Raw genomic sequence first — 24,090 nt, forward strand, 5'->3', positions numbered from 1 at the left:
CATAGAAAAAGGACAGATAGAATGGACATGGGGATGCTGGAAAGCCATGTCCACCTGAGTGTGGTGTTCTTCATTAGTGTCTGTTTACAGTAGGTGTGTGTCTGACATTTCAGGTGGAATTAAGTTCTATGCCTTCTGTTTCTATGGACAGGTACACTTCTATATTCCCATAGGAGTGATCTCTCACCTCTCCACTCTTCCATAGTGGTGATCCCCCCCCCTCTTGAATCCATGGTGTCTGACAGTGTTGATGACCCCCCCCCTCTTGAATCCATGGTGTCTGACAGTGTTGATGATCCCCCCCCCCTCTTGAATCCATGGTGTCTGACAGTGTTGATGACCCCCCTCTTGAATCCATGGTGTCTGACAGTGTTGATGACCCCCCCTCTTGAATCCATGGTGTCTGACAGTGTTGATGACCCCCCCCCTCTTGAATCCATGGTGTCTGACAGTGTTGATGATCCCCCCCCCCTCTTGAATCCATGGTGTCTGACAGTGTTGATGACCCCCCCCCTCTTGAATCCATGGTGTCTGACACTGTTGATGACCCCCCCCTCTTGAATCCATGGTGTCTGATAGTGTTGATGATCCCCCCCTCTTGAATCCATGGTGTCTGACAGTGTTGATGACCCCCCTCCCCTCTTGAATCCATGGTGTCTGACACTGTTGAGGACCCCCCCTCTTGAATCCATGGTGTCTGACAGTGTTGATGATCCCCCCCTCTTGAATCCATGGTGTCTGACAGTGTTGATGACCCCCTCTTGAATCCAGGGTGCGAGTTGAGGACCCCCTCTTGAATCCATGGTGTCTGACAGTGTTGATGATTCCCCCCTCTTGAATCCAGGGTGTCTGACAGTGTTGATGACCCCCCTCTTGAATCCATGGTGTCTGACAGTGTTGATGACCCCCCCTCTTGAATCCATGGTGTCTGACAGTGTTGATGACCCCCCTCTTGAATCCATGGTGTCTGACAGTGTTGATGATCCCCCCTCTTGAATCCATGGTGTCTGACAGTGTTGATGATCCCCCCCTCTTGAATCCATGGTGTCTGACAGTGTTGATGACCCCCCCCCTCTTGAATCCATGGTATCTGACAGTGTTGATGACCCCCCCCTCTTGAATCCATGGTGTCTGACAGTGTTGATGACCCCCCCTCTTGAATCCATGGTGTCTGACAGTGTTGATGACCCCCCCTCTTGAATCCATGGTGTCTGACAGTGTTGATGACCCCCCCCTCTTGAATCCATGGTGTCTGACAGTGTTGAGGTTACCACGGCAATGCTCCTCTCCAACTCCACACAGCGTTTCCTGTTTCAGTCTTATCATCAACGCTCCGGGCAGCCAGCCTCCTCTGTCCCATGATGCATTGTTCTGGTTACGTCACCTATATCTGGAGTCCTCCTCTCTTCACCTTTTTTGGAGTCCACCTCTTCTCTCTCTCTTCTCTTTCTCTCCCAAATGGTTTCATTTGTTTAGCCTAGTTATTCAGGTGTTCCAAATGGCGCCCTATATAGGGCCCTGGTCAAGAGTAGTGCACTATGTAGGGAATAGAGACACAGACGGAGAGACACAGAGACGGAGAGACACAGAGACGGAGAGACACAGAGACGGAGAGACACAGAGACGGAGAGACACAGAGACGGAGAGACACAGAGACGGAGAGACACAGAGACGGAGAGACACAGAGACGGAGAGACACAGAGACGGAGAGACACAGAGACGGAGAGACACAGAGACGGAGAGACACAGAGAGACGGAGAGACACAGAGACGGAGAGACACAGAGAGACACAGAGACGGAGAGACACAGAGAGACACAGAGAGACACAGAGACAGAGAGACACAGAGACAGAGAGACACAGAGAGACGCAGAGACGGAGACACACAGAGACGGAGAGACACAGAGACACAGAGACGGAGACACAGAGACGGAGAGACGGAGAGACACAGACGGAGAGACACAGAGACACAGAGACACAGAGACGGAGACACACAGAGACGGAGAGACACAGAGACACAGAGACGGAGAGACGGAGAGACACAGAGACGGAGAGAGACAGAGACACAGAGACGGAGAGACACAGAGACGGAGAGACAGAGACACAGAGACGCAGAGACGGAGAGACACAGAGACACAGAGACGGAGAGACACAGAGACGGAGAGAGACAGAGACGGAGAGACACAGAGACACAGAGACGGAGAGACACAGAGACGGAGAGACACAGAGACACAGAGACGAAGAGACACAGAGACGGAGAGACACAGAGACGGAGAGACACAGAGACACAGAGACGGAGAGACACAGAGAGACACAGAGACGGAGAGACACAGAGACGGAGAGACACAGAGACGGAGAGACACAGAGACGGAGAGACACAGAGAGACACAGAGAGACACAGAGACGGAGAGACACAGAGACAGAGAGACACAGAGAGACGGAGAGACACAGAGACGGAGAGAGACAGAAACGGAGAGAGACACAGAGACGGAGAGACAGAGACACAGACGGAGAGACACAGAGACGGAGAGACACAGAGACACAGAGACGGAGACACAGAGACGGAGAGACACAGAGACGGAGAGACACACAGACACAGAGACGGAGACACAGAGACGGAGAGACACAGAGATGGAGAGACACAGAGATACAGAGACGGAGAGACACAGAGACGGAGAGACACAGAGACACAGAGACGGAGAGACACAGAGACGGAGAGACAGAGACACAGAGACGGAGAGACACAGAGACGGAGAGACACAGAGACGGAGAGACAGAGACACAGAGACGGAGAGACACAGAGACGGAGAGACACAGAGACGGAGAGACACAGAGACGGAGAGACAGAGACACAGAGACGGAGAGACACAGAGACGGAGAGACACAGAGACGGAGAGACAGAGACACAGAGACGGAGAGACACGGAGACGGAGAGAGACAGAGACACAGAGACGGAGAGACACAGAGACGGAGAGACACAGAGACGGAGAGACAGAGACACAGAGACGGAGAGACACGGAGACGGAGAGAGACAGAGACACAGAGACGGAGAGACACAGAGACGGAGAGACACAGAGACGGAGAGACACAGAGACACAGAGACGGAGAGACAGAGACACAGAGACGGAGAGACACAGAGACGGAGAGACAGAGACAGAGACACAGAGACGGAGAGACACAGAGACGGAGAGACAGAGACACAGAGACGGAGAGACACAGAGACGGAGAGACAGAGACACAGAGACGGAGAGACAGAGACACAGAGACGGAGAGACAGAGACGGGGGAGAGAGGAAAAAGGCTTTATTTTAACAGACCGAAGTCTCAATATGAAACCTCGAGGAACCTCGAGTTAACCAATCCTGTGAACCGGTTAGGCAACTCAGACGGAGGTTTATGAAGTAGGGCCGTGTAAACAAAAAGGGAGTCATGTAGAGATGTACAGGTCTTTAGTGAAGTCCAGCCAACCTTTTGATACAGGATGCAGTGATGAGTGTTAAAAAGTGTCACCTGTAACAAGACGAAGGGCTCTATGGTAGATGGCATCCTAAGGTTTAAGAGTAGCAGCTGCACTTTGATAAATAACATCACCGTAAATCAACAACAGATACAAAGGTTGACTGAATTATCTGCTTCATATTTCTTAGAGAAAAACACAATCTGTTTCTGTAGGAAAAAGACAACTTTTAAATGTAAACCTTCTTTACCAGCTCCTCTATATGTTGTTAAAACGTTAAATCCATATCAATCCACATGACTACGTTTTAAATGTGGCAACACGTTTGGTTGGAGAACCATCTAATGCGTCAACATGTAGTCCATCTGAAACATTCTGAGTTTGAAAACAACATGAATTTAGTTTTAAATCAGCAAGGTATTCCTGCATAGCTGTAAAATCTGACTGTAGTTGTGACACAGCCAGACCAACAGTCAGGTCAATAGCAGACATAGTACTATCATCCACATTGACAGCAGGATTCATCTTTCATCTTTCTTTTTTACAGATTGACCAGCTGTGTTTATATCAATAGTGAAGAGAACAGGTCCCAAAATCAACCCCTGAGGTACACCTTTATGTACTTCAAGAATTTCAGACTTAACCCCAGAGAGAGAGAGAAGGGGAAAGATACGGAGAGAGAGAGAAGGGGAAAGATACGGAGAGAGAGAGAAGGGGAAAGATACAGAAAGAGAGAGAGAAGGAGAAAGATACAGAAAGAGAGAGAAGGGGAAAGATACGGAGAGAGAGAGAAGGGGAAAGATACGGAGAGAGAGAGAAGGGGAAAGATACAGAAAGAGAGAGAGAAGGGGAAAGATACGGAGAGAGAGAGAAGGGGAAAGATACAGAAAGAGAGAGAGAAGGGGAAAGATACGGAGAGAGAGAGAAGGGGAAAGATACAGAAAGAGAGAGAAGGGGAAAGATACAGAAAGAGAGAGAAGGGGAAAGATACGGAGAGAGAGAGAAGGGGAAAGATACGGAGAGAGAGAGAAGGGGAAAGATACAGAAAGAGAGAGAGAAGGAGAAAGATACGGAGAGAGAGAGAAGGGGAAAGATACGGAGAGAGAGAGAAGGGGAAAGATACGGAGAGAGAGAGAAGGGGAAAGATACGGAGAGAGAGAGAAGGGGAAAGATACAGAAAGAGAGAGAGAAGGAGAAAGATACAGAAAGAGAGAGAAGGGGAAAGATACGGAGAGAGAGAGGAGTACAGAAAGAGAGAGAGGGGAAAGATAGAAGAAGGGGAAAGATACGGAGAGAGAGAGAAGGAGAAAGATACAGAAAGAGAGAGAAGGGGAAAGATACAGAGAGAGAGAGAAGGGGAAAGATACGGAGAGAGAGAGAAGGAGAAAGATACAGAAAGAGAGAGAAGGGGAAAGATACGGAAAGAGAGAGAGAAGGGGAAAGATACGGAGAGAGAGAGAAGGGGAAAGATACGGAGAGAGAGAGAAGGAGAAAGATACGGAGAGAGAGAGAAGGGGAAAGATACGGAGAGAGAGGTGAAGAACACGGCAGAGAGAGAGAAGGGGAAAGATACGGAGAGAGAGGTGAAGAACACGGCAGAGAGAGAGAAAGGGAGAACGAGAAAAAAGAAGAAAGAGAGGACGGCAGCTAATTAAAATGGTTGTGTGACAGGTTGAGGGGTAGCGATGAGGCAGTGTCAGTCAGACTGTGGCAGGTCTTTAGTTTAACCCTGTAATTTGCCACGTAACCCCGGGTGACGGAACCCTTCTGACAGACAGATGGGTGAGATCACTACCCCCCATGGGAGAGGGCGGTGTGTGTGTGTGTGTGTGTGTGTGTGTGTGTGTGTGTGTGTGTGTGTGTGTGTGTGTGTGTGTGTGTGTGTGTGTGTGTGTGTGTGTGTGTGTGTGTGTGTGTTAACCCCTATCCTACCTAGGAGCAAAATCATCCACTTCAACAGACAGCCACGCTGTGTGAGTGGTTGTGTTCAGGTAAGGTGTGGTTGTGTTCAGGTAAGGTGTGTGTTTGTGAGTGGTTATGTTCAGGTAAGGTGTGTGTTTGTGAGTGGTTGTGTTCAGGTAAGGTGTGTTTGTGTTCAGGTAAGGTGTGTTTGTGTTCAGGTAAGGTGTGGTTGTGTTCAGGTAAGGTGTGTTTGTGTTCAGGTAAGGTGTGTTTGTGTTCAGGTAAGGTGTGGTTGTGTTCAGGTAAGGTGTGGTTGTGTTCAGGTAAGGTGTGTTGTGAGTGGTTGTGTTCAGGTAAGGTGTGTTCAGGTAAGGTGTGTTCAGGTAAGGTGTGTTGTGAGTGGTTGTGTTCAGGTAAGGTGTGTTTGTGTTCAGGTAAGGTGTGGTTGTGTTCAGGTAAGGTGTGGTTGTGTTCAGGTAAGGTGTGGTTGTGTTCAGGTAAGGTGTGGTTGTGTTCAGGTAAGGTGTGTTGTGAGTGGTTGTGTTCAGGTAAGGTGTGTTCAGGTAAGGTGTGTTGTGAGTGGTTGTGTTCAGGTAAGGTGTGGTTGTGTTCAGGTAAGGTGTGGTTGTGTTCAGGTAAGGTGTGGTTGTGTTCAGGTAAGGTGTGTTTGTGTTCAGGTAAGGTGTGGTTGTGTTCAGGTAAGGTGTGGTTGTGTTCAGGTAAGGTGTGGTTGTGTTCAGGTAAGGTGTGGTTGTGTTCAGGTAAGGTGTGGTTGTGTTCAGGTAAGGTGTGTTGTGAGTGGTTGTGTTCAGGTAAGGTGTGTTCAGGTAAGGTGTGTTCAGGTAAGGTGTGTTGTGAGTGGTTGTGTTCAGGTAAGGTGTGTTCAGGTAAGGTGTGTTCAGGTAAGGTGTGTTGTGAGTGGTTGTGTTCAGGTAAGGTGTGTACATGTGAGACCTGCATGTCTCATTTGGAGGGTTGTTTATATTTTTCATCTTCTCTGTCTCCTCTCTGATCCTCAGTCTAGAGACCTACTAGAGACCTTGTTGTATCTCCTCTCTGATCCTCAGTCTAGAGACCTACTGGAGACCTTGTTGTATCTCTCCTCTCTGATCCTCAGTCTAGAGACCTACTGGAGACCTTGTTGTATCTCTCCTCTCTGATCCTCAGTCTAGAGACCTACTGGAGACCTTGTTGTATCTCTCCTCTCTGATCCTCAGTCTAGAGACCTACTGGAGACCTTGTTGTATCTCTCCTCTCTGATCCTCAGTCTAGAGACCTACTAGAGACCTTGTTGTATCTCTCCTCTCTGATCCTCAGTCTAGAGACCTACTGAGACCTTGTTGTATCTCTCCTCTCTGATCCTCAGTCTAGAGACCTACTAGAGACCTTGTTGTATCTCTCCTCTCTGATCCTCAGTCTAGAGACCTACTAGAGACCTTGTTGTATCTCTCCTCTCTGATCCTCAGTCTAGAGACCTACTAGAGACCTTGTTGTATCTCTCCTCTCTGATCCTCAGTCTAGAGACCTACTAGAGACCTTGTTGTATCTCTCCTCTCTGATCCTCAGTCTAGAGACCTACTAGAGACCTTGTTGTATCTCTCCTCTCTGATCCTCAGTCTAGAGACCTACTAGAGACCTTGTTGTATCTCTCCTCTCTGATCCTCAGTCTAGAGACCTACTAGAGACCTTGTTGTATCTCTCCTCTCTGATCCTCAGTCTAGAGACCTACTAGAGACCTTGTTGTATCTCTCCTCTCTGATCCTCAGTCTAGAGACCTACTAGAGACCTTGTTGTATCTCTCCTCTCTGATCCTCAGTCTAGAGACCTACTGGAGACCTTGTTGTATCTCTCCTCTCTGATCCTCAGTCTAGAGACCTACTAGAGACCTTGTTGTATCTCTCCTCTCTGATCCTCAGTCTAGAGACCTTGTTGTGTATCTCCTCTCTGATCCTCAGTCTAGAGACCTACTAGAGACCTTGTTGTATCTCTCCTCTCTGATCCTCAGTCTAGAGACCTACTAGAGACCTTGTTGTATCTCTCCTCTCTGATCCTCAGTCTAGAGACCTACTAGAGACCTTGTTGTATCTCTCCTCTCTGATCCTCAGTCTAGAGACCTACTAGAGACCTTGTTGTATCTCTCCTCTCTGATCCTCAGTCTAGAGACCTACTAGAGACCTTGTTGTATCTCTCCTCTCTGATCCTCAGTCTAGAGACCTACTAGAGACCTTGTTGTATCTCTCCTCTCTGATCCTCAGTCTAGAGACCTACTAGAGACCTTGTTGTATCTCTCCTCTCTGATCCTCAGTCTAGAGACCTACTAGAGACCTTGTTGTATCTCTCCTCTCTGATCCTCAGTCTAGAGACCTACTAGAGACCTTGTTGTATCTCTCCTCTCTGATCCTCAGTCTAGAGACCTACTAGAGACCTTGTTGTATCTCTCCTCTCTGATCCTCAGTCTAGAGACCTACTAGAGACCTTGTTGTATCTCTCCTCTCTGATCCTCAGTCTAGAGACCTACTAGAGACCTTGTTGTATCTCTCCTCTCTGATCCTCAGTCTAGAGACCTACTAGAGACCTTGTTGTATCTCTCCTCTCTGATCCTCAGTCTAGAGACCTACTAGAGACCTTGTTGTATCTCTCCTCTCTGATCCTCAGTCTAGAGACCTACTAGAGACCTTGTTGTATCTCTCCTCTCTGATCCTCAGTCTAGAGACCTACTAGAGACCTTGTTGTATCTCTCCTCTCTGATCCTCAGTCTAGAGACCTACTAGAGACCTTGTTGTATCTCTCCTCTCTGATCCTCAGTCTAGAGACCTACTAGAGACCTTGTTGTATCTCTCCTCTCTGATCCTCAGTCTAGAGACCTACTAGAGACCTTGTTGTATCTCTCCTCTCTGATCCTCAGTCTAGAGACCTACTAGAGACCTTGTTGTATCTCTCCTCTCTGATCCTCAGTCTAGAGACCTACTAGAGACCTTGTTGTATCTCTCCTCTCTGATCCTCAGTCTAGAGACCTACTAGAGACCTTGTTGTATCTCTCCTCTCTGATCCTCAGTCTAGAGACCTACTAGAGACCTTGTTGTATCTCTCCTCTCTGATCCTCAGTCTAGAGACCTACTAGAGACCTTGTTGTATCTCTCCTCTCTGATCCTCAGTCTAGAGACCTACTAGAGACCTTGTTGTATCTCTCCTCTCTGATCCTCAGTCTAGAGACCTACTAGAGACCTTGTTGTATCTCTCCTCTCTGATCCTCAGTCTAGAGACCTACTAGAGACCTTGTTGTATCTCTCCTCTCTGATCCTCAGTCTAGAGACCTACTGGAGACCTTGTTGTATCTCTCCTCTCTGATCCTCAGTCTAGAGACCTACTAGAGACCTTGTTGTATCTCTCCTCTCTGATCCTCAGTCTAGAGACCTACTAGAGACCTTGTTGTATCTCTCCTCTCTGATCCTCAGTCTAGAGACCTACTAGAGACCTTGTTGTATCTCTCCTCTCTGATCCTCAGTCTAGAGACCTACTAGAGACCTTGTTGTATCTCTCCTCTCTGATCCTCAGTCTAGAGACCTACTAGAGACCTTGTTGTATCTCTCCTCTCTGATCCTCAGTCTAGAGACCTACTAGAGACCTTGTTGTATCTCTCCTCTCTGATCCTCAGTCTAGAGACCTACTAGAGACCTTGTTGTATCTCTCCTCTCTGATCCTCAGTCTAGAGACCTACTAGAGACCTTGTTGTATCTCTCCTCTCTGATCCTCAGTCTAGAGACCTACTAGAGACCTTGTTGTATCTCTCCTCTCTGATCCTCAGTCTAGAGACCTACTAGAGACCTTGTTGTATCTCTCCTCTCTGATCCTCAGTCTAGAGACCTACTAGAGACCTTGTTGTATCTCTCCTCTCTGATCCTCAGTCTAGAGACCTACTAGAGACCTTGTTGTATCTCTCCTCTCTGATCCTCAGTCTAGAGACCTACTAGAGACCTTGTTGTATCTCTCCTCTCTGATCCTCAGTCTAGAGACCTACTAGAGACCTTGTTGTATCTCTCCTCTCTGATCCTCAGTCTAGAGACCTACTAGAGACCTTGTTGTATCTCTCCTCTCTGATCCTCAGTCTAGAGACCTACTAGAGACCTTGTTGTATCTCTCCTCTCTGATCCTCAGTCTAGAGACCTACTAGAGACCTTGTTGTATCTCTCCTCTCTGATCCTCAGTCTAGAGACCTACTAGAGACCTTGTTGTATCTCTCCTCTCTGATCCTCAGTCTAGAGACCTACTAGAGACCTTGTTGTATCTCTCTCTCTGATCCTCAGTCTAGAGACCTACTAGAGACCTTGTTGTATCTCTCCTCTCTGATCCTCAGTCTAGAGACCTACTAGAGACCTTGTTGTATCTCTCCTCTCTGATCCTCAGTCTAGAGACCTACTAGAGACCTTGTTGTATCTCTCCTCTCTGATCCTCAGTCTAGAGACCTACTAGAGACCTTGTTGTATCTCTCCTCTCTGATCCTCAGTCTAGAGACCTACTAGAGACCTTGTTGTATCTCTCCTCTCTGATCCTCAGTCTAGAGACCTACTAGAGACCTTGTTGTATCTCTCCTCTCTGATCCTCAGTCTAGAGACCTACTAGAGACCTTGTTGTATCTCTCCTCTCTGATCCTCAGTCTAGAGACCTACTAGAGACCTTGTTGTATCTCTCCTCTCTGATCCTCAGTCTAGAGACCTACTAGAGACCTTGTTGTATCTCTCCTCTCTGATCCTCAGTCTAGAGACCTACTAGAGACCTTGTTGTATCTCTCCTCTCTGATCCTCAGTCTAGAGACCTACTAGAGACCTTGTTGTATCTCTCCTCTCTGATCCTCAGTCTAGAGACCTACTAGAGACCTTGTTGTATCTCTCCTCTCTGATCCTCAGTCTAGAGACCTACTAGAGACCTTGTTGTATCTCTCCTCTCTGATCCTCAGTCTAGAGACCTACTAGAGACCTTGTTGTATCTCTCCTCTCTGATCCTCAGTCTAGAGACCTACTAGAGACCTTGTTGTATCTCTCCTCTCTGATCCTCAGTCTAGAGACCTACTAGAGACCTTGTTGTATCTCTCCTCTCTGATCCTCAGTCTAGAGACCTACTAGAGACCTTGTTGTATCTCTCCTCTCTGATCCTCAGTCTAGAGACCTACTAGAGACCTTGTTGTATCTCTCCTCTCTGATCCTCAGTCTAGAGACCTACTAGAGACCTTGTTGTATCTCTCCTCTCTGATCCTCAGTCTAGAGACCTACTAGAGACCTTGTTGTATCTCTCCTCTCTGATCCTCAGTCTAGAGACCTACTAGAGACCTTGTTGTATCTCTCTCTCTCTGATCCTCAGTCTAGAGACCTACTAGAGACCTTGTTGTATCTCTCCTCTCTGATCCTCAGTCTAGAGACCTACTAGAGACCTTGTTGTATCTCTCCTCTCTGATCCTCAGTCTAGAGACCTACTAGAGACCTTGTTGTATCTCTCCTCTCTGATCCTCAGTCTAGAGACCTACTAGAGACCTTGTTGTATCTCTCCTCTCTGATCCTCAGTCTAGAGACCTACTAGAGACCTTGTTGTATCTCTCCTCTCTGATCCTCAGTCTAGAGACCTACTAGAGACCTTGTTGTATCTCTCCTCTCTGATCCTCAGTCTAGAGACCTACTAGAGACCTTGTTGTATCTCTCCTCTCTGATCCTCAGTCTAGAGACCTACTAGAGACCTTGTTGTATCTCTCCTCTCTGATCCTCAGTCTAGAGACCTACTAGAGACCTTGTTGTATCTCTCCTCTCTGATCCTCAGTCTAGAGACCTACTAGAGACCTTGTTGTATCTCTCCTCTCTGATCCTCAGTCTAGAGACCTACTAGAGACCTTGTTGTATCTCTCCTCTCTGATCCTCAGTCTAGAGACCTACTAGAGACCTTGTTGTATCTCTCCTCTCTGATCCTCAGTCTAGAGACCTACTAGAGACCTTGTTGTATCTCTCCTCTCTGATCCTCAGTCTAGAGACCTACTAGAGACCTTGTTGTATCTCTCCTCTCTGATCCTCAGTCTAGAGACCTACTAGAGACCTTGTTGTATCTCTCCTCTCTGATCCTCAGTCTAGAGACCTACTAGAGACCTTGTTGTATCTCTCCTCTCTGATCCTCAGTCTAGAGACCTACTAGAGACCTTGTTGTATCTCTCCTCTCTGATCCTCAGTCTAGAGACCTACTAGAGACCTTGTTGTATCTCTCCTCTCTGATCCTCAGTCTAGAGACCTACTAGAGACCTTGTTGTATCTCTCCTCTCTGATCCTCAGTCTAGAGACCTACTAGAGACCTTGTTGTATCTCTCCTCTCTGATCCTCAGTCTAGAGACCTACTAGAGACCTTGTTGTATCTCTCCTCTCTGATCCTCAGTCTAGAGACCTACTAGAGACCTTGTTGTATCTCTCCTCTCTGATCCTCAGTCTAGAGACCTACTAGAGACCTTGTTGTATCTCTCCTCTCTGATCCTCAGTCTAGAGACCTACTAGAGACCTTGTTGTATCTCTCCTCTCTGATCCTCAGTCTAGAGACCTACTAGAGACCTTGTTGTATCTCTCCTCTCTGATCCTCAGTCTAGAGACCTACTAGAGACCTTGTTGTATCTCTCCTCTCTGATCCTCAGTCTAGAGACCTACTAGAGACCTTGTTGTATCTCTCCTCTCTGATCCTCAGTCTAGAGACCTACTAGAGACCTTGTTGTATCTCTCCTCTCTGATCCTCAGTCTAGAGACCTACTAGAGACCTTGTTGTATCTCTCCTCTCTGATCCTCAGTCTAGAGACCTACTAGAGACCTTGTTGTATCTCTCCTCTCTGATCCTCAGTCTAGAGACCTACTAGAGACCTTGTTGTATCTCTCCTCTCTGATCCTCAGTCTAGAGACCTACTAGAGACCTTGTTGTATCTCTCCTCTCTGATCCTCAGTCTAGAGACCTACTAGAGACCTTGTTGTATCTCTCCTCTCTGATCCTCAGTCTAGAGACCTACTAGAGACCTTGTTGTATCTCTCCTCTCTGATCCTCAGTCTAGAGACCTACTAGAGACCTTGTTGTATCTCTCCTCTCTGATCCTCAGTCTAGAGACCTACTAGAGACCTTGTTGTATCTCTCCTCTCTGATCCTCAGTCTAGAGACCTACTAGAGACCTTGTTGTATCTCTCCTCTCTGATCCTCAGTCTAGAGACCTACTAGAGACCTTGTTGTATCTCTCCTCTCTGATCCTCAGTCTAGAGACCTACTAGAGACCTTGTTGTATCTCTCCTCTCTGATCCTCAGTCTAGAGACCTACTAGAGACCTTGTTGTATCTCTCCTCTCTGATCCTCAGTCTAGAGACCTACTAGAGACCTTGTTGTATCTCTCCTCTCTGATCCTCAGTCTAGAGACCTACTAGAGACCTTGTTGTATCTCTCCTCTCTGATCCTCAGTCTAGAGACCTACTAGAGACCTTGTTGTATCTCTCCTCTCTGATCCTCAGTCTAGAGACCTACTAGAGACCTTGTTGTATCTCTCCTCTCTGATCCTCAGTCTAGAGACCTACTAGAGACCTTGTTGTATCTCTCCTCTCTGATCCTCAGTCTAGAGACCTACTAGAGACCTTGTTGTATCTCTCCTCTCTGATCCTCAGTCTAGAGACCTACTGGAGACCTTGTTGTATCTCTCCTCTCTGATCCTCAGTCTAGAGACCTACTAGAGACCTTGTTGTATCTCTCCTCTCTGATCCTCAGTCTAGAGACCTACTAGAGACCTTGTTGTATCTCTCCTCTCTGATCCTCAGTCTAGAGACCTACTAGAGACCTTGTTGTATCTCTCCTCTCTGATCCTCAGTCTAGAGACCTACTAGAGACCTTGTTGTATCTCTCCTCTCTGATCCTCAGTCTAGAGACCTACTAGAGACCTTGTTGTATCTCTCCTCTCTGATCCTCAGTCTAGAGACCTACTAGAGACCTTGTTGTATCTCTCCTCTCTGATCCTCAGTCTAGAGACCTACTAGAGACCTTGTTGTATCTCTCCTCTCTGATCCTCAGTCTAGAGACCTACTAGAGACCTTGTTGTATCTCTCCTCTCTGATCCTCAGTCTAGAGACCTACTAGAGACCTTGTTGTATCTCTCCTCTCTGATCCTCAGTCTAGAGACCTACTAGAGACCTTGTTGTATCTCTCCTCTCTGATCCTCAGTCTAGAGACCTACTAGAGACCTTGTTGTATCTCTCCTCTCTGATCCTCAGTCTAGAGACCTACTAGAGACCTTGTTGTATCTCTCCTCTCTGATCCTCAGTCTAGAGACCTACTAGAGACCTTGTTGTATCTCTCCTCTCTGATCCTCAGTCTAGAGACCTACTAGAGACCTTGTTGTATCTCTCCTCTCTGATCCTCAGTCTAGAGACCTACTAGAGACCTTGTTGTATCTCTCCTCTCTGATCCTCAGTCTAGAGACCTACTAGAGACCTTGTTGTATCTCTCCTCTCTGATCCTCAGTCTAGAGACCTACTAGAGACCTTGTTGTATCTCTCCTCTCTGATCCTCAGTCTAGAGACCTACTAGAGACCTTGTTGTATCTCTCCTCTCTGATCCTCAGTCTAGAGACCTACTAGAGACCTTGTTGTATCTCTCCTCTCTGATCCTCAGTCTAGAGACCTACTAGAGACCTTGTTGTATCTCTCCTCTCTGATCCTCAGTCTAGAGACCTACTAGAGACCTTGTTGTATCTCTCCTCTCTGATCCTCAGTCTAGAGACCTACTAGAGACCTTGTTGTATCTCTCCTCTCTGATCCTCAGTCTAGAGACCTACTAGAGACCTTGTTGTATCTCTCCTCTCTGATCCTCAGTCTAGAGACCTACTAGAGACCTTGTTGTATCTCTCCTCTCTGATCCTCAGTCTAGAGACCTACTAGAGACCTTGTTGTATCTCTCCTCTCTGATCCTCAGTCTAGAGACCTACTAGAGACCTTGTTGTATCTCTCCTCTCTGATCCTCAGTCTAGAGACCTACTAGAGACCTTGTTGTATCTCTCCTCTCTGATCCTCAGTCTAGAGACCTACTAGAGACCTTGTTGTATCTCTCCTCTCTGATCCTCAGTCTAGAGACCTACTAGAGACCTTGTTGTATCTCTCCTCTCTGATCCTCAGTCTAGAGACCTACTAGAGACCTTGTTGTATCTCTCCTCTCTGATCCTCAGTCTAGAGACCTACTAGAGACCTTGTTGTATCTCTCCTCTCTGATCCTCAGTCTAGAGACCTACTAGAGACCTTGTTGTATCTCTCCTCTCTGATCCTCAGTCTAGAGACCTACTAGAGACCTTGTTGTATCTCTCCTCTCTGATCCTCAGTCTAGAGACCTACTAGAGACCTTGTTGTATCTCTCCTCTCTGATCCTCAGTCTAGAGACCTACTAGAGACCTTGTTGTATCTCTCCTCTCTGATCCTCAGTCTAGAGACCTACTAGAGACCTTGTTGTATCTCTCCTCTCTGATCCTCAGTCTAGAGACCTACTAGAGACCTTGTTGTATCTCTCCTCTCTGATCCTCAGTCTAGAGACCTACTAGAGACCTTGTTGTATCTCTCCTCTCTGATCCTCAGTCTAGAGACCTACTAGAGACCTTGTTGTATCTCTCCTCTCTGATCCTCAGTCTAGAGACCTACTAGAGACCTTGTTGTATCTCTCCTCTCTGATCCTCAGTCTAGAGACCTACTAGAGACCTTGTTGTATCTCTCCTCTCTGATCCTCAGTCTAGAGACCTACTAGAGACCTTGTTGTATCTCTCCTCTCTGATCCTCAGTCTAGAGACCTACTAGAGACCTTGTTGTATCTCTCCTCTCTGATCCTCAGTCTAGAGACCTACTAGAGACCTTGTTGTATCTCTCCTCTCTGATCCTCAGTCTAGAGACCTACTAGAGACCTTGTTGTATCTCTCCTCTCTGATCCTCAGTCTAGAGACCTACTAGAGACCTTGTTGTATCTCTCCTCTCTGATCCTCAGTCTAGAGACCTACTAGAGACCTTGTTGTATCTCTCCTCTCTGATCCTCAGTCTAGAGACCTACTAGAGACCTTGTTGTATCTCTCCTCTCTGATCCTCAGTCTAGAGACCTACTAGAGACCTTGTTGTATCTCTCCTCTCTGATCCTCAGTCTAGAGACCTACTAGAGACCTTGTTGTATCTCTCCTCTCTGATCCTCAGTCTAGAGACCTACTAGAGACCTTGTTGTATCTCTCCTCTCTGATCCTCAGTCTAGAGACCTACTAGAGACCTTGTTGTATCTCTCCTCTCTGATCCTCAGTCTAGAGACCTACTAGAGACCTTGTTGTATCTCTCCTCTCTGATCCTCAGTCTAGAGACCTACTAGAGACCTTGTTGTATCTCTCCTCTCTGATCCTCAGTCTAGAGACCTACTAGAGACCTTGTTGTATCTCTCCTCTCTGATCCTCAGTCTAGAGACCTACTAGAGACCTTGTTGTATCTCTCCTCTCTGATCCTCAGTCTAGAGACCTACTAGAGACCTTGTTGTATCTCTCCTCTCTGATCCTCAGTCTAGAGACCTACTAGAGACCTTGTTGTATCTCTCCTCTCTGATCCTCAGTCTAGAGACCTACTAGAGACCTTGTTGTATCTCTCCTCTCTGATCCTCAGTCTAGAGACCTACTAGAGACCTTGTTGTATCTCTCCTCTCTGATCCTCAGTCTAGAGACCTACTAGAGACCTTGTTGTATCTCTCCTCTCTGATCCTCAGTCTAGAGACCTACTAGAGACCTTGTTGTATCTCTCCTCTCTGATCCTCAGTCTAGAGACCTACTAGAGACCTTGTTGTATCTCTCCTCTCTGATCCTCAGTCTAGAGACCTACTAGAGACCTTGTTGTATCTCTCCTCTCTGATCCTCAGTCTAGAGACCTACTAGAGACCTTGTTGTATCTCTCCTCTCTGATCCTCAGTCTAGAGACCTACTAGAGACCTTGTTGTATCTCTCCTCTCTGATCCTCAGTCTAGAGACCTACTAGAGACCTTGTTGTATCTCTCCTCTCTGATCCTCAGTCTAGAGACCTACTAGAGACCTTGTTGTATCTCTCCTCTCTGATCCTCAGTCTAGAGACCTACTAGAGACCTTGTTGTATCTCTCCTCTCTGATCCTCAGTCTAGAGACCTACTAGAGACCTTGTTGTATCTCTCCTCTCTGATCCTCAGTCTAGAGACCTACTAGAGACCTTGTTGTATCTCTCCTCTCTGATCCTCAGTCTAGAGACCTACTAGAGACCTTGTTGTATCTCTCCTCTCTGATCCTCAGTCTAGAGACCTACTAGAGACCTTGTTGTATCTCTCCTCTCTGATCCTCAGTCTAGAGACCTACTAGAGACCTTGTTGTATCTCTCCTCTCTGATCCTCAGTCTAGAGACCTACTAGAGACCTTGTTGTATCTCTCCTCTCTGATCCTCAGTCTAGAGACCTACTAGAGACCTTGTTGTATCTCTCCTCTCTGATCCTCAGTCTAGAGACCTACTAGAGACCTTGTTGTATCTCTCCTCTCTGATCCTCAGTCTAGAGACCTACTAGAGACCTTGTTGTATCTCTCCTCTCTGATCCTCAGTCTAGAGACCTACTAGAGACCTTGTTGTATCTCTCCTCTCTGATCCTCAGTCTAGAGACCTACTAGAGACCTTGTTGTATCTCTCCTCTCTGATCCTCAGTCTAGAGACCTACTAGAGACCTTGTTGTATCTCTCTCTCTGATCCTCAGTCTAGAGACCTACTAGAGACCTTGTTGTATCTCTCCTCTCTGATCCTCAGTCTAGAGACCTACTAGAGACCTTGTTGTATCTCTCCTCTCTGATCCTCAGTCTAGAGACCTACTAGAGACCTTGTTGTATCTCTCCTCTCTGATCCTCAGTCTAGAGACCTACTAGAGACCTTGTTGTATCTCTCCTCTCTGATCCTCAGTCTAGAGACCTACTAGAGACCTTGTTGTATCTCTCCTCTCTGATCCTCAGTCTAGAGACCTACTAGAGACCTTGTTGTATCTCTCCTCTCTGATCCTCAGTCTAGAGACCTACTAGAGACCTTGTTGTATCTCTCCTCTCTGATCCTCAGTCTAGAGACCTACTAGAGACCTTGTTGTATCTCTCCTCTCTGATCCTCAGTCTAGAGACCTACTAGAGACCTTGTTGTATCTCTCCTCTCTGATCCTCAGTCTAGAGACCTACTAGAGACCTTGTTGTATCTCTCCTCTCTGATCCTCAGTCTAGAGACCTACTAGAGACCTTGTTGTATCTCTCCTCTCTGATCCTCAGTCTAGAGACCTACTAGAGACCTTGTTGTATCTCTCCTCTCTGATCCTCAGTCTAGAGACCTACTAGAGACCTTGTTGTATCTCTCCTCTCTGATCCTCAGTCTAGAGACCTACTAGAGACCTTGTTGTATCTCTCCTCTCTGATCCTCAGTCTAGAGACCTACTAGAGACCTTGTTGTATCTCTCCTCTCTGATCCTCAGTCTAGAGACCTACTAGAGACCTTGTTGTATCTCTCCTCTCTGATCCTCAGTCTAGAGACCTACTAGAGACCTTGTTGTATCTCTCCTCTCTGATCCTCAGTCTAGAGACCTACTAGAGACCTTGTTGTATCTCTCCTCTCTGATCCTCAGTCTAGAGACCTACTAGAGACCTTGTTGTATCTCTCCTCTCTGATCCTCAGTCTAGAGACCTACTAGAGACCTTGTTGTATCTCTCCTCTCTGATCCTCAGTCTAGAGACCTACTAGAGACCTTGTTGTATCTCTCCTCTCTGATCCTCAGTCTAGAGACCTACTAGAGACCTTGTTGTATCTCTCCTCTCTGATCCTCAGTCTAGAGACCTACTAGAGACCTTGTTGTATCTCTCCTCTCTGATCCTCAGTCTAGAGACCTACTAGAGACCTTGTTGTATCTCTCCTCTCTGATCCTCAGTCTAGAGACCTACTAGAGACCTTGTTGTATCTCTCCTCTCTGATCCTCAGTCTAGAGACCTACTAGAGACCTTGTTGTATCTCTCCTCTCTGATCCTCAGTCTAGAGACCTACTAGAGACCTTGTTGTATCTCTCCTCTCTGATCCTCAGTCTAGAGACCTACTAGAGACCTTGTTGTATCTCTCCTCTCTGATCCTCAGTCTAGAGACCTACTAGAGACCTTGTTGTATCTCTCCTCTCTGATCCTCAGTCTAGAGACCTACTAGAGACCTTGTTGTATCTCTCCTCTCTGATCCTCAGTCTAGAGACCTACTAGAGACCTTGTTGTATCTCTCCTCTCTGATCCTCAGTCTAGAGACCTACTAGAGACCTTGTTGTATCTCTCCTCTCTGATCCTCAGTCTAGAGACCTACTAGAGACCTTGTTGTATCTCTCCTCTCTGATCCTCAGTCTAGAGACCTACTAGAGACCTTGTTGTATCTCTCCTCTCTGATCCTCAGTCTAGAGACCTACTAGAGACCTTGTTGTATCTCTCCTCTCTGATCCTCAGTCTAGAGACCTACTAGAGACCTTGTTGTATCTCTCCTCTCTGATCCTCAGTCTAGAGACCTACTAGAGACCTTGTTGTATCTCTCCTCTCTGATCCTCAGTCTAGAGACCTACTAGAGACCTTGTTGTATCTCTCCTCTCTGATCCTCAGTCTAGAGACCTACTAGAGACCTTGTTGTATCTCTCCTCTCTGATCCTCAGTCTAGAGACCTACTAGAGACCTTGTTGTATCTCTCCTCTCTGATCCTCAGTCTAGAGACCTACTAGAGACCTTGTTGTATCTCTCCTCTCTGATCCTCAGTCTAGAGACCTACTAGAGACCTTGTTGTATCTCTCCTCTCTGATCCTCAGTCTAGAGACCTACTAGAGACCTTGTTGTATCTCCTCTCTGATCCTCAGTCTAGAGACCTACTAGAGACCTTGTTGTATCTCTCCTCTCTGATCCTCAGTCTAGAGACCTACTAGAGACCTTGTTGTATCTCTCCTCTCTGATCCTCAGTCTAGAGACCTACTAGAGACCTTGTTGTATCTCTCCTCTCTGATCCTCAGTCTAGAGACCTACTAGAGACCTTGTTGTATCTCTCCTCTCTGATCCTCAGTCTAGAGACCTACTAGAGACCTTGTTGTATCTCTCCTCTCTGATCCTCAGTCTAGAGACCTACTAGAGACCTTGTTGTATCTCTCCTCTCTGATCCTCAGTCTAGAGACCTACTAGAGACCTTGTTGTATCTCTCCTCTCTGATCCTCAGTCTAGAGACCTACTAGAGACCTTGTTGTATCTCTCCTCTCTGATCCTCAGTCTAGAGACCTACTAGAGACCTTGTTGTATCTCTCCTCTCTGATCCTCAGTCTAGAGACCTACTAGAGACCTTGTTGTATCTCTCCTCTCTGATCCTCAGTCTAGAGACCTACTAGAGACCTTGTTGTATCTCTCCTCTCTGATCCTCAGTCTAGAGACCTACTAGAGACCTTGTTGTATCTCTCCTCTCTGATCCTCAGTCTAGAGACCTACTAGAGACCTTGTTGTATCTCTCCTCTCTGATCCTCAGTCTAGAGACCTACTAGAGACCTTGTTGTATCTCTCCTCTCTGATCCTCAGTCTAGAGACCTACTAGAGACCTTGTTGTATCTCTCCTCTCTGATCCTCAGTCTAGAGACCTACTAGAGACCTTGTTGTATCTCTCCTCTCTGATCCTCAGTCTAGAGACCTACTAGAGACCTTGTTGTATCTCCTCTCTGATCCTCAGTCTAGAGACCTACTAGAGACCTTGTTGTATCTCTCCTCTCTGATCCTCAGTCTAGAGACCTACTAGAGACCTTGTTGTATCTCTCCTCTCTGATCCTCAGTCTAGAGACCTACTAGAGACCTTGTTGTATCTCTCCTCTCTGATCCTCAGTCTAGAGACCTACTAGAGACCTTGTTGTATCTCTCCTCTCTGATCCTCAGTCTAGAGACCTACTAGAGACCTTGTTGTATCTCTCCTCTCTGATCCTCAGTCTAGAGACCTACTAGAGACCTTGTTGTGTATCTCCTCTCTGATCCTCAGTCTAGAGACCTACTAGAGACCTTGTTGTATCTCTCCTCTCTGATCCTCAGTCTAGAGACCTACTAGAGACCTTGTTGTATCTCTCCTCTCTGATCCTCAGTCTAGAGACCTACTAGAGACCTTGTTGTATCTCTCCTCTCTGATCCTCAGTCTAGAGACCTACTAGAGACCTTGTTGTATCTCTCCTCTCTGATCCTCAGTCTAGAGACCTACTAGAGACCTTGTTGTATCTCTCCTCTCTGATCCTCAGTCTAGAGACCTACTAGAGACCTTGTTGTATCTCTCCTCTCTGATCCTCAGTCTAGAGACCTACTAGAGACCTTGTTGTATCTCTCCTCTCTGATCCTCAGTCTAGAGACCTACTAGAGACCTTGTTGTATCTCTCCTCTCTGATCCTCAGTCTAGAGACCTACTAGAGACCTTGTTGTATCTCTCCTCTCTGATCCTCAGTCTAGAGACCTACTAGAGACCTTGTTGTATCTCTCCTCTCTGATCCTCAGTCTAGAGACCTACTAGAGACCTTGTTGTATCTCTCCTCTCTGATCCTCAGTCTAGAGACCTACTAGAGACCTTGTTGTATCTCTCCTCTCTGATCCTCAGTCTAGAGACCTACTAGAGACCTTGTTGTATCTCTCCTCTCTGATCCTCAGTCTAGAGACCTACTAGAGACCTTGTTGTATCTCTCCTCTCTGATCCTCAGTCTAGAGACCTACTAGAGACCTTGTTGTATCTCTCCTCTCTGATCCTCAGTCTAGAGACCTACTAGAGACCTTGTTGTATCTCTCCTCTCTGATCCTCAGTCTAGAGACCTACTAGAGACCTTGTTGTATCTCTCCTCTCTGATCCTCAGTCTAGAGACCTACTAGAGACCTTGTTGTATCTCTCCTCTCTGATCCTCAGTCTAGAGACCTACTAGAGACCTTGTTGTATCTCTCCTCTCTGATCCTCAGTCTAGAGACCTACTAGAGACCTTGTTGTATCTCTCCTCTCTGATCCTCAGTCTAGAGACCTACTAGAGACCTTGTTGTATCTCTCCTCTCTGATCCTCAGTCTAGAGACCTACTAGAGACCTTGTTGTATCTCTCCTCTCTGATCCTCAGTCTAGAGACCTACTAGAGACCTTGTTGTATCTCTCCTCTCTGATCCTCAGTCTAGAGACCTACTAGAGACCTTGTTGTATCTCTCCTCTCTGATCCTCAGTCTAGAGACCTACTAGAGACCTTGTTGTATCTCTCCTCTCTGATCCTCAGTCTAGAGACCTACTAGAGACCTTGTTGTATCTCTCCTCTCTGATCCTCAGTCTAGAGACCTACTAGAGACCTTGTTGTATCTCTCCTCTCTGATCCTCAGTCTAGAGACCTACTAGAGACCTTGTTGTATCTCTCCTCTCTGATCCTCAGTCTAGAGACCTACTAGAGACCTTGTTGTATCTCTCCTCTCTGATCCTCAGTCTAGAGACCTACTAGAGACCTTGTTGTATCTCTCCTCTCTGATCCTCAGTCTAGAGACCTACTAGAGACCTTGTTGTATCTCTCCTCTCTGATCCTCAGTCTAGAGACCTACTAGAGACCTTGTTGTATCTCTCCTCTCTGATCCTCAGTCTAGAGACCTACTAGAGACCTTGTTGTATCTCTCCTCTCTGATCCTCAGTCTAGAGACCTACTAGAGACCTTGTTGTATCTCTCCTCTCTGATCCTCAGTCTAGAGACCTACTAGAGACCTTGTTGTATCTCTCCTCTCTGATCCTCAGTCTAGAGACCTACTAGAGACCTTGTTGTATCTCTCCTCTCTGATCCTCAGTCTAGAGACCTACTAGAGACCTTGTTGTATCTCTCCTCTCTGATCCTCAGTCTAGAGACCTACTAGAGACCTTGTTGTATCTCTCCTCTCTGATCCTCAGTCTAGAGACCTACTAGAGACCTTGTTGTATCTCTCCTCTCTGATCCTCAGTCTAGAGACCTACTAGAGACCTTGTTGTATCTCTCCTCTCTGATCCTCAGTCTAGAGACCTACTAGAGACCTTGTTGTATCTCTCCTCTCTGATCCTCAGTCTAGAGACCTACTAGAGACCTTGTTGTATCTCTCCTCTCTGATCCTCAGTCTAGAGACCTACTAGAGACCTTGTTGTATCTCTCCTCTCTGATCCTCAGTCTAGAGACCTACTAGAGACCTTGTTGTATCTCTCCTCTCTGATCCTCAGTCTAGAGACCTACTAGAGACCTTGTTGTATCTCTCCTCTCTGATCCTCAGTCTAGAGACCTACTAGAGACCTTGTTGTATCTCTCCTCTCTGATCCTCAGTCTAGAGACCTACTAGAGACCTTGTTGTATCTCTCCTCTCTGATCCTCAGTCTAGAGACCTACTAGAGACCTTGTTGTATCTCTCCTCTCTGATCCTCAGTCTAGAGACCTACTAGAGACCTTGTTGTATCTCTCCTCTCTGATCCTCAGTCTAGAGACCTACTAGAGACCTTGTTGTATCTCTCCTCTCTGATCCTCAGTCTAGAGACCTACTAGAGACCTTGTTGTATCTCTCCTCTCTGATCCTCAGTCTAGAGACCTACTAGAGACCTTGTTGTATCTCTCCTCTCTGATCCTCAGTCTAGAGACCTACTAGAGACCTTGTTGTATCTCCTCTCTGATCCTCAGTCTAGAGACCTACTAGAGACCTTGTTGTATCTCTCCTCTCTGATCCTCAGTCTAGAGACCTACTAGAGACCTTGTTGTATCTCTCCTCTCTGATCCTCAGTCTAGAGACCTACTAGAGACCTTGTTGTATCTCTCCTCTCTGATCCTCAGTCTAGAGACCTACTAGAGACCTTGTTGTATCTCTCCTCTCTGATCCTCAGTCTAGAGACCTACTAGAGACCTTGTTGTATCTCTCCTCTCTGATCCTCAGTCTAGAGACCTACTAGAGACCTTGTTGTATCTCTCCTCTCTGATCCTCAGTCTAGAGACCTACTAGAGACCTTGTTGTATCTCTCCTCTCTGATCCTCAGTCTAGAGACCTACTAGAGACCTTGTTGTATCTCTCCTCTCTGATCCTCAGTCTAGAGACCTACTAGAGACCTTGTTGTATCTCTCCTCTCTGATCCTCAGTCTAGAGACCTACTAGAGACCTTGTTGTATCTCTCCTCTCTGATCCTCAGTCTAGAGACCTACTAGAGACCTTGTTGTATCTCTCCTCTCTGATCCTCAGTCTAGAGACCTACTAGAGACCTTGTTGTATCTCTCCTCTCTGATCCTCAGTCTAGAGACCTACTAGAGACCTTGTTGTATCTCTCCTCTCTGATCCTCAGTCTAGAGACCTACTAGAGACCTTGTTGTATCTCTCCTCTCTGATCCTCAGTCTAGAGACCTACTAGAGACCTTGTTGTATCTCTCCTCTCTGATCCTCAGTCTAGAGACCTACTAGAGACCTTGTTGTATCTCTCCTCTCTGATCCTCAGTCTAGAGACCTACTAGAGACCTTGTTGTATCTCTCCTCTCTGATCCTCAGTCTAGAGACCTACTAGAGACCTTGTTGTATCTCTCCTCTCTGATCCTCAGTCTAGAGACCTACTAGAGACCTTGTTGTATCTCTCCTCTCTGATCCTCAGTCTAGAGACCTACTAGAGACCTTGTTGTATCTCTCCTCTCTGATCCTCAGTCTAGAGACCTACTAGAGACCTTGTTGTATCTCTCC

At 46.8% G+C, this 24,090-nt stretch overlaps 2 protein-coding genes across 3 annotated transcripts in view; one reads left to right on the plus strand and one right to left on the minus strand.

Annotated features, from left to right (window-relative positions):
- Positions 1 to 24,090, plus strand: part of wdpcp (WD repeat containing planar cell polarity effector) — a 236,262-nt gene that overhangs the window by 35,166 nt on the left and 177,006 nt on the right. The gene's annotated exons all lie outside the window — the stretch shown is intronic.
- On the minus strand, positions 5,408 to 6,316 carry LOC123728797 (histidine-rich glycoprotein-like). The gene has a single exon (XM_045701770.1). The coding sequence runs from the start codon at positions 6,314 to 6,316 to the stop codon at positions 5,408 to 5,410; it is 909 nt and encodes a 302-aa protein (XP_045557726.1).

This window comes from Salmo salar, chromosome ssa18 (genome assembly GCF_905237065.1).
Source record: "Salmo salar chromosome ssa18, Ssal_v3.1, whole genome shotgun sequence".
Classification (NCBI taxonomy): domain Eukaryota; kingdom Metazoa; phylum Chordata; class Actinopteri; order Salmoniformes; family Salmonidae; genus Salmo; species Salmo salar.

Excerpts from the sequence above, each read along its gene's own strand:
- LOC123728797 (XM_045701770.1), bottom strand. The coding sequence starts at position 6,316 with ATGCAGGTCTCACATGTACACACCTTACCTGAACACAACCACTCACAA.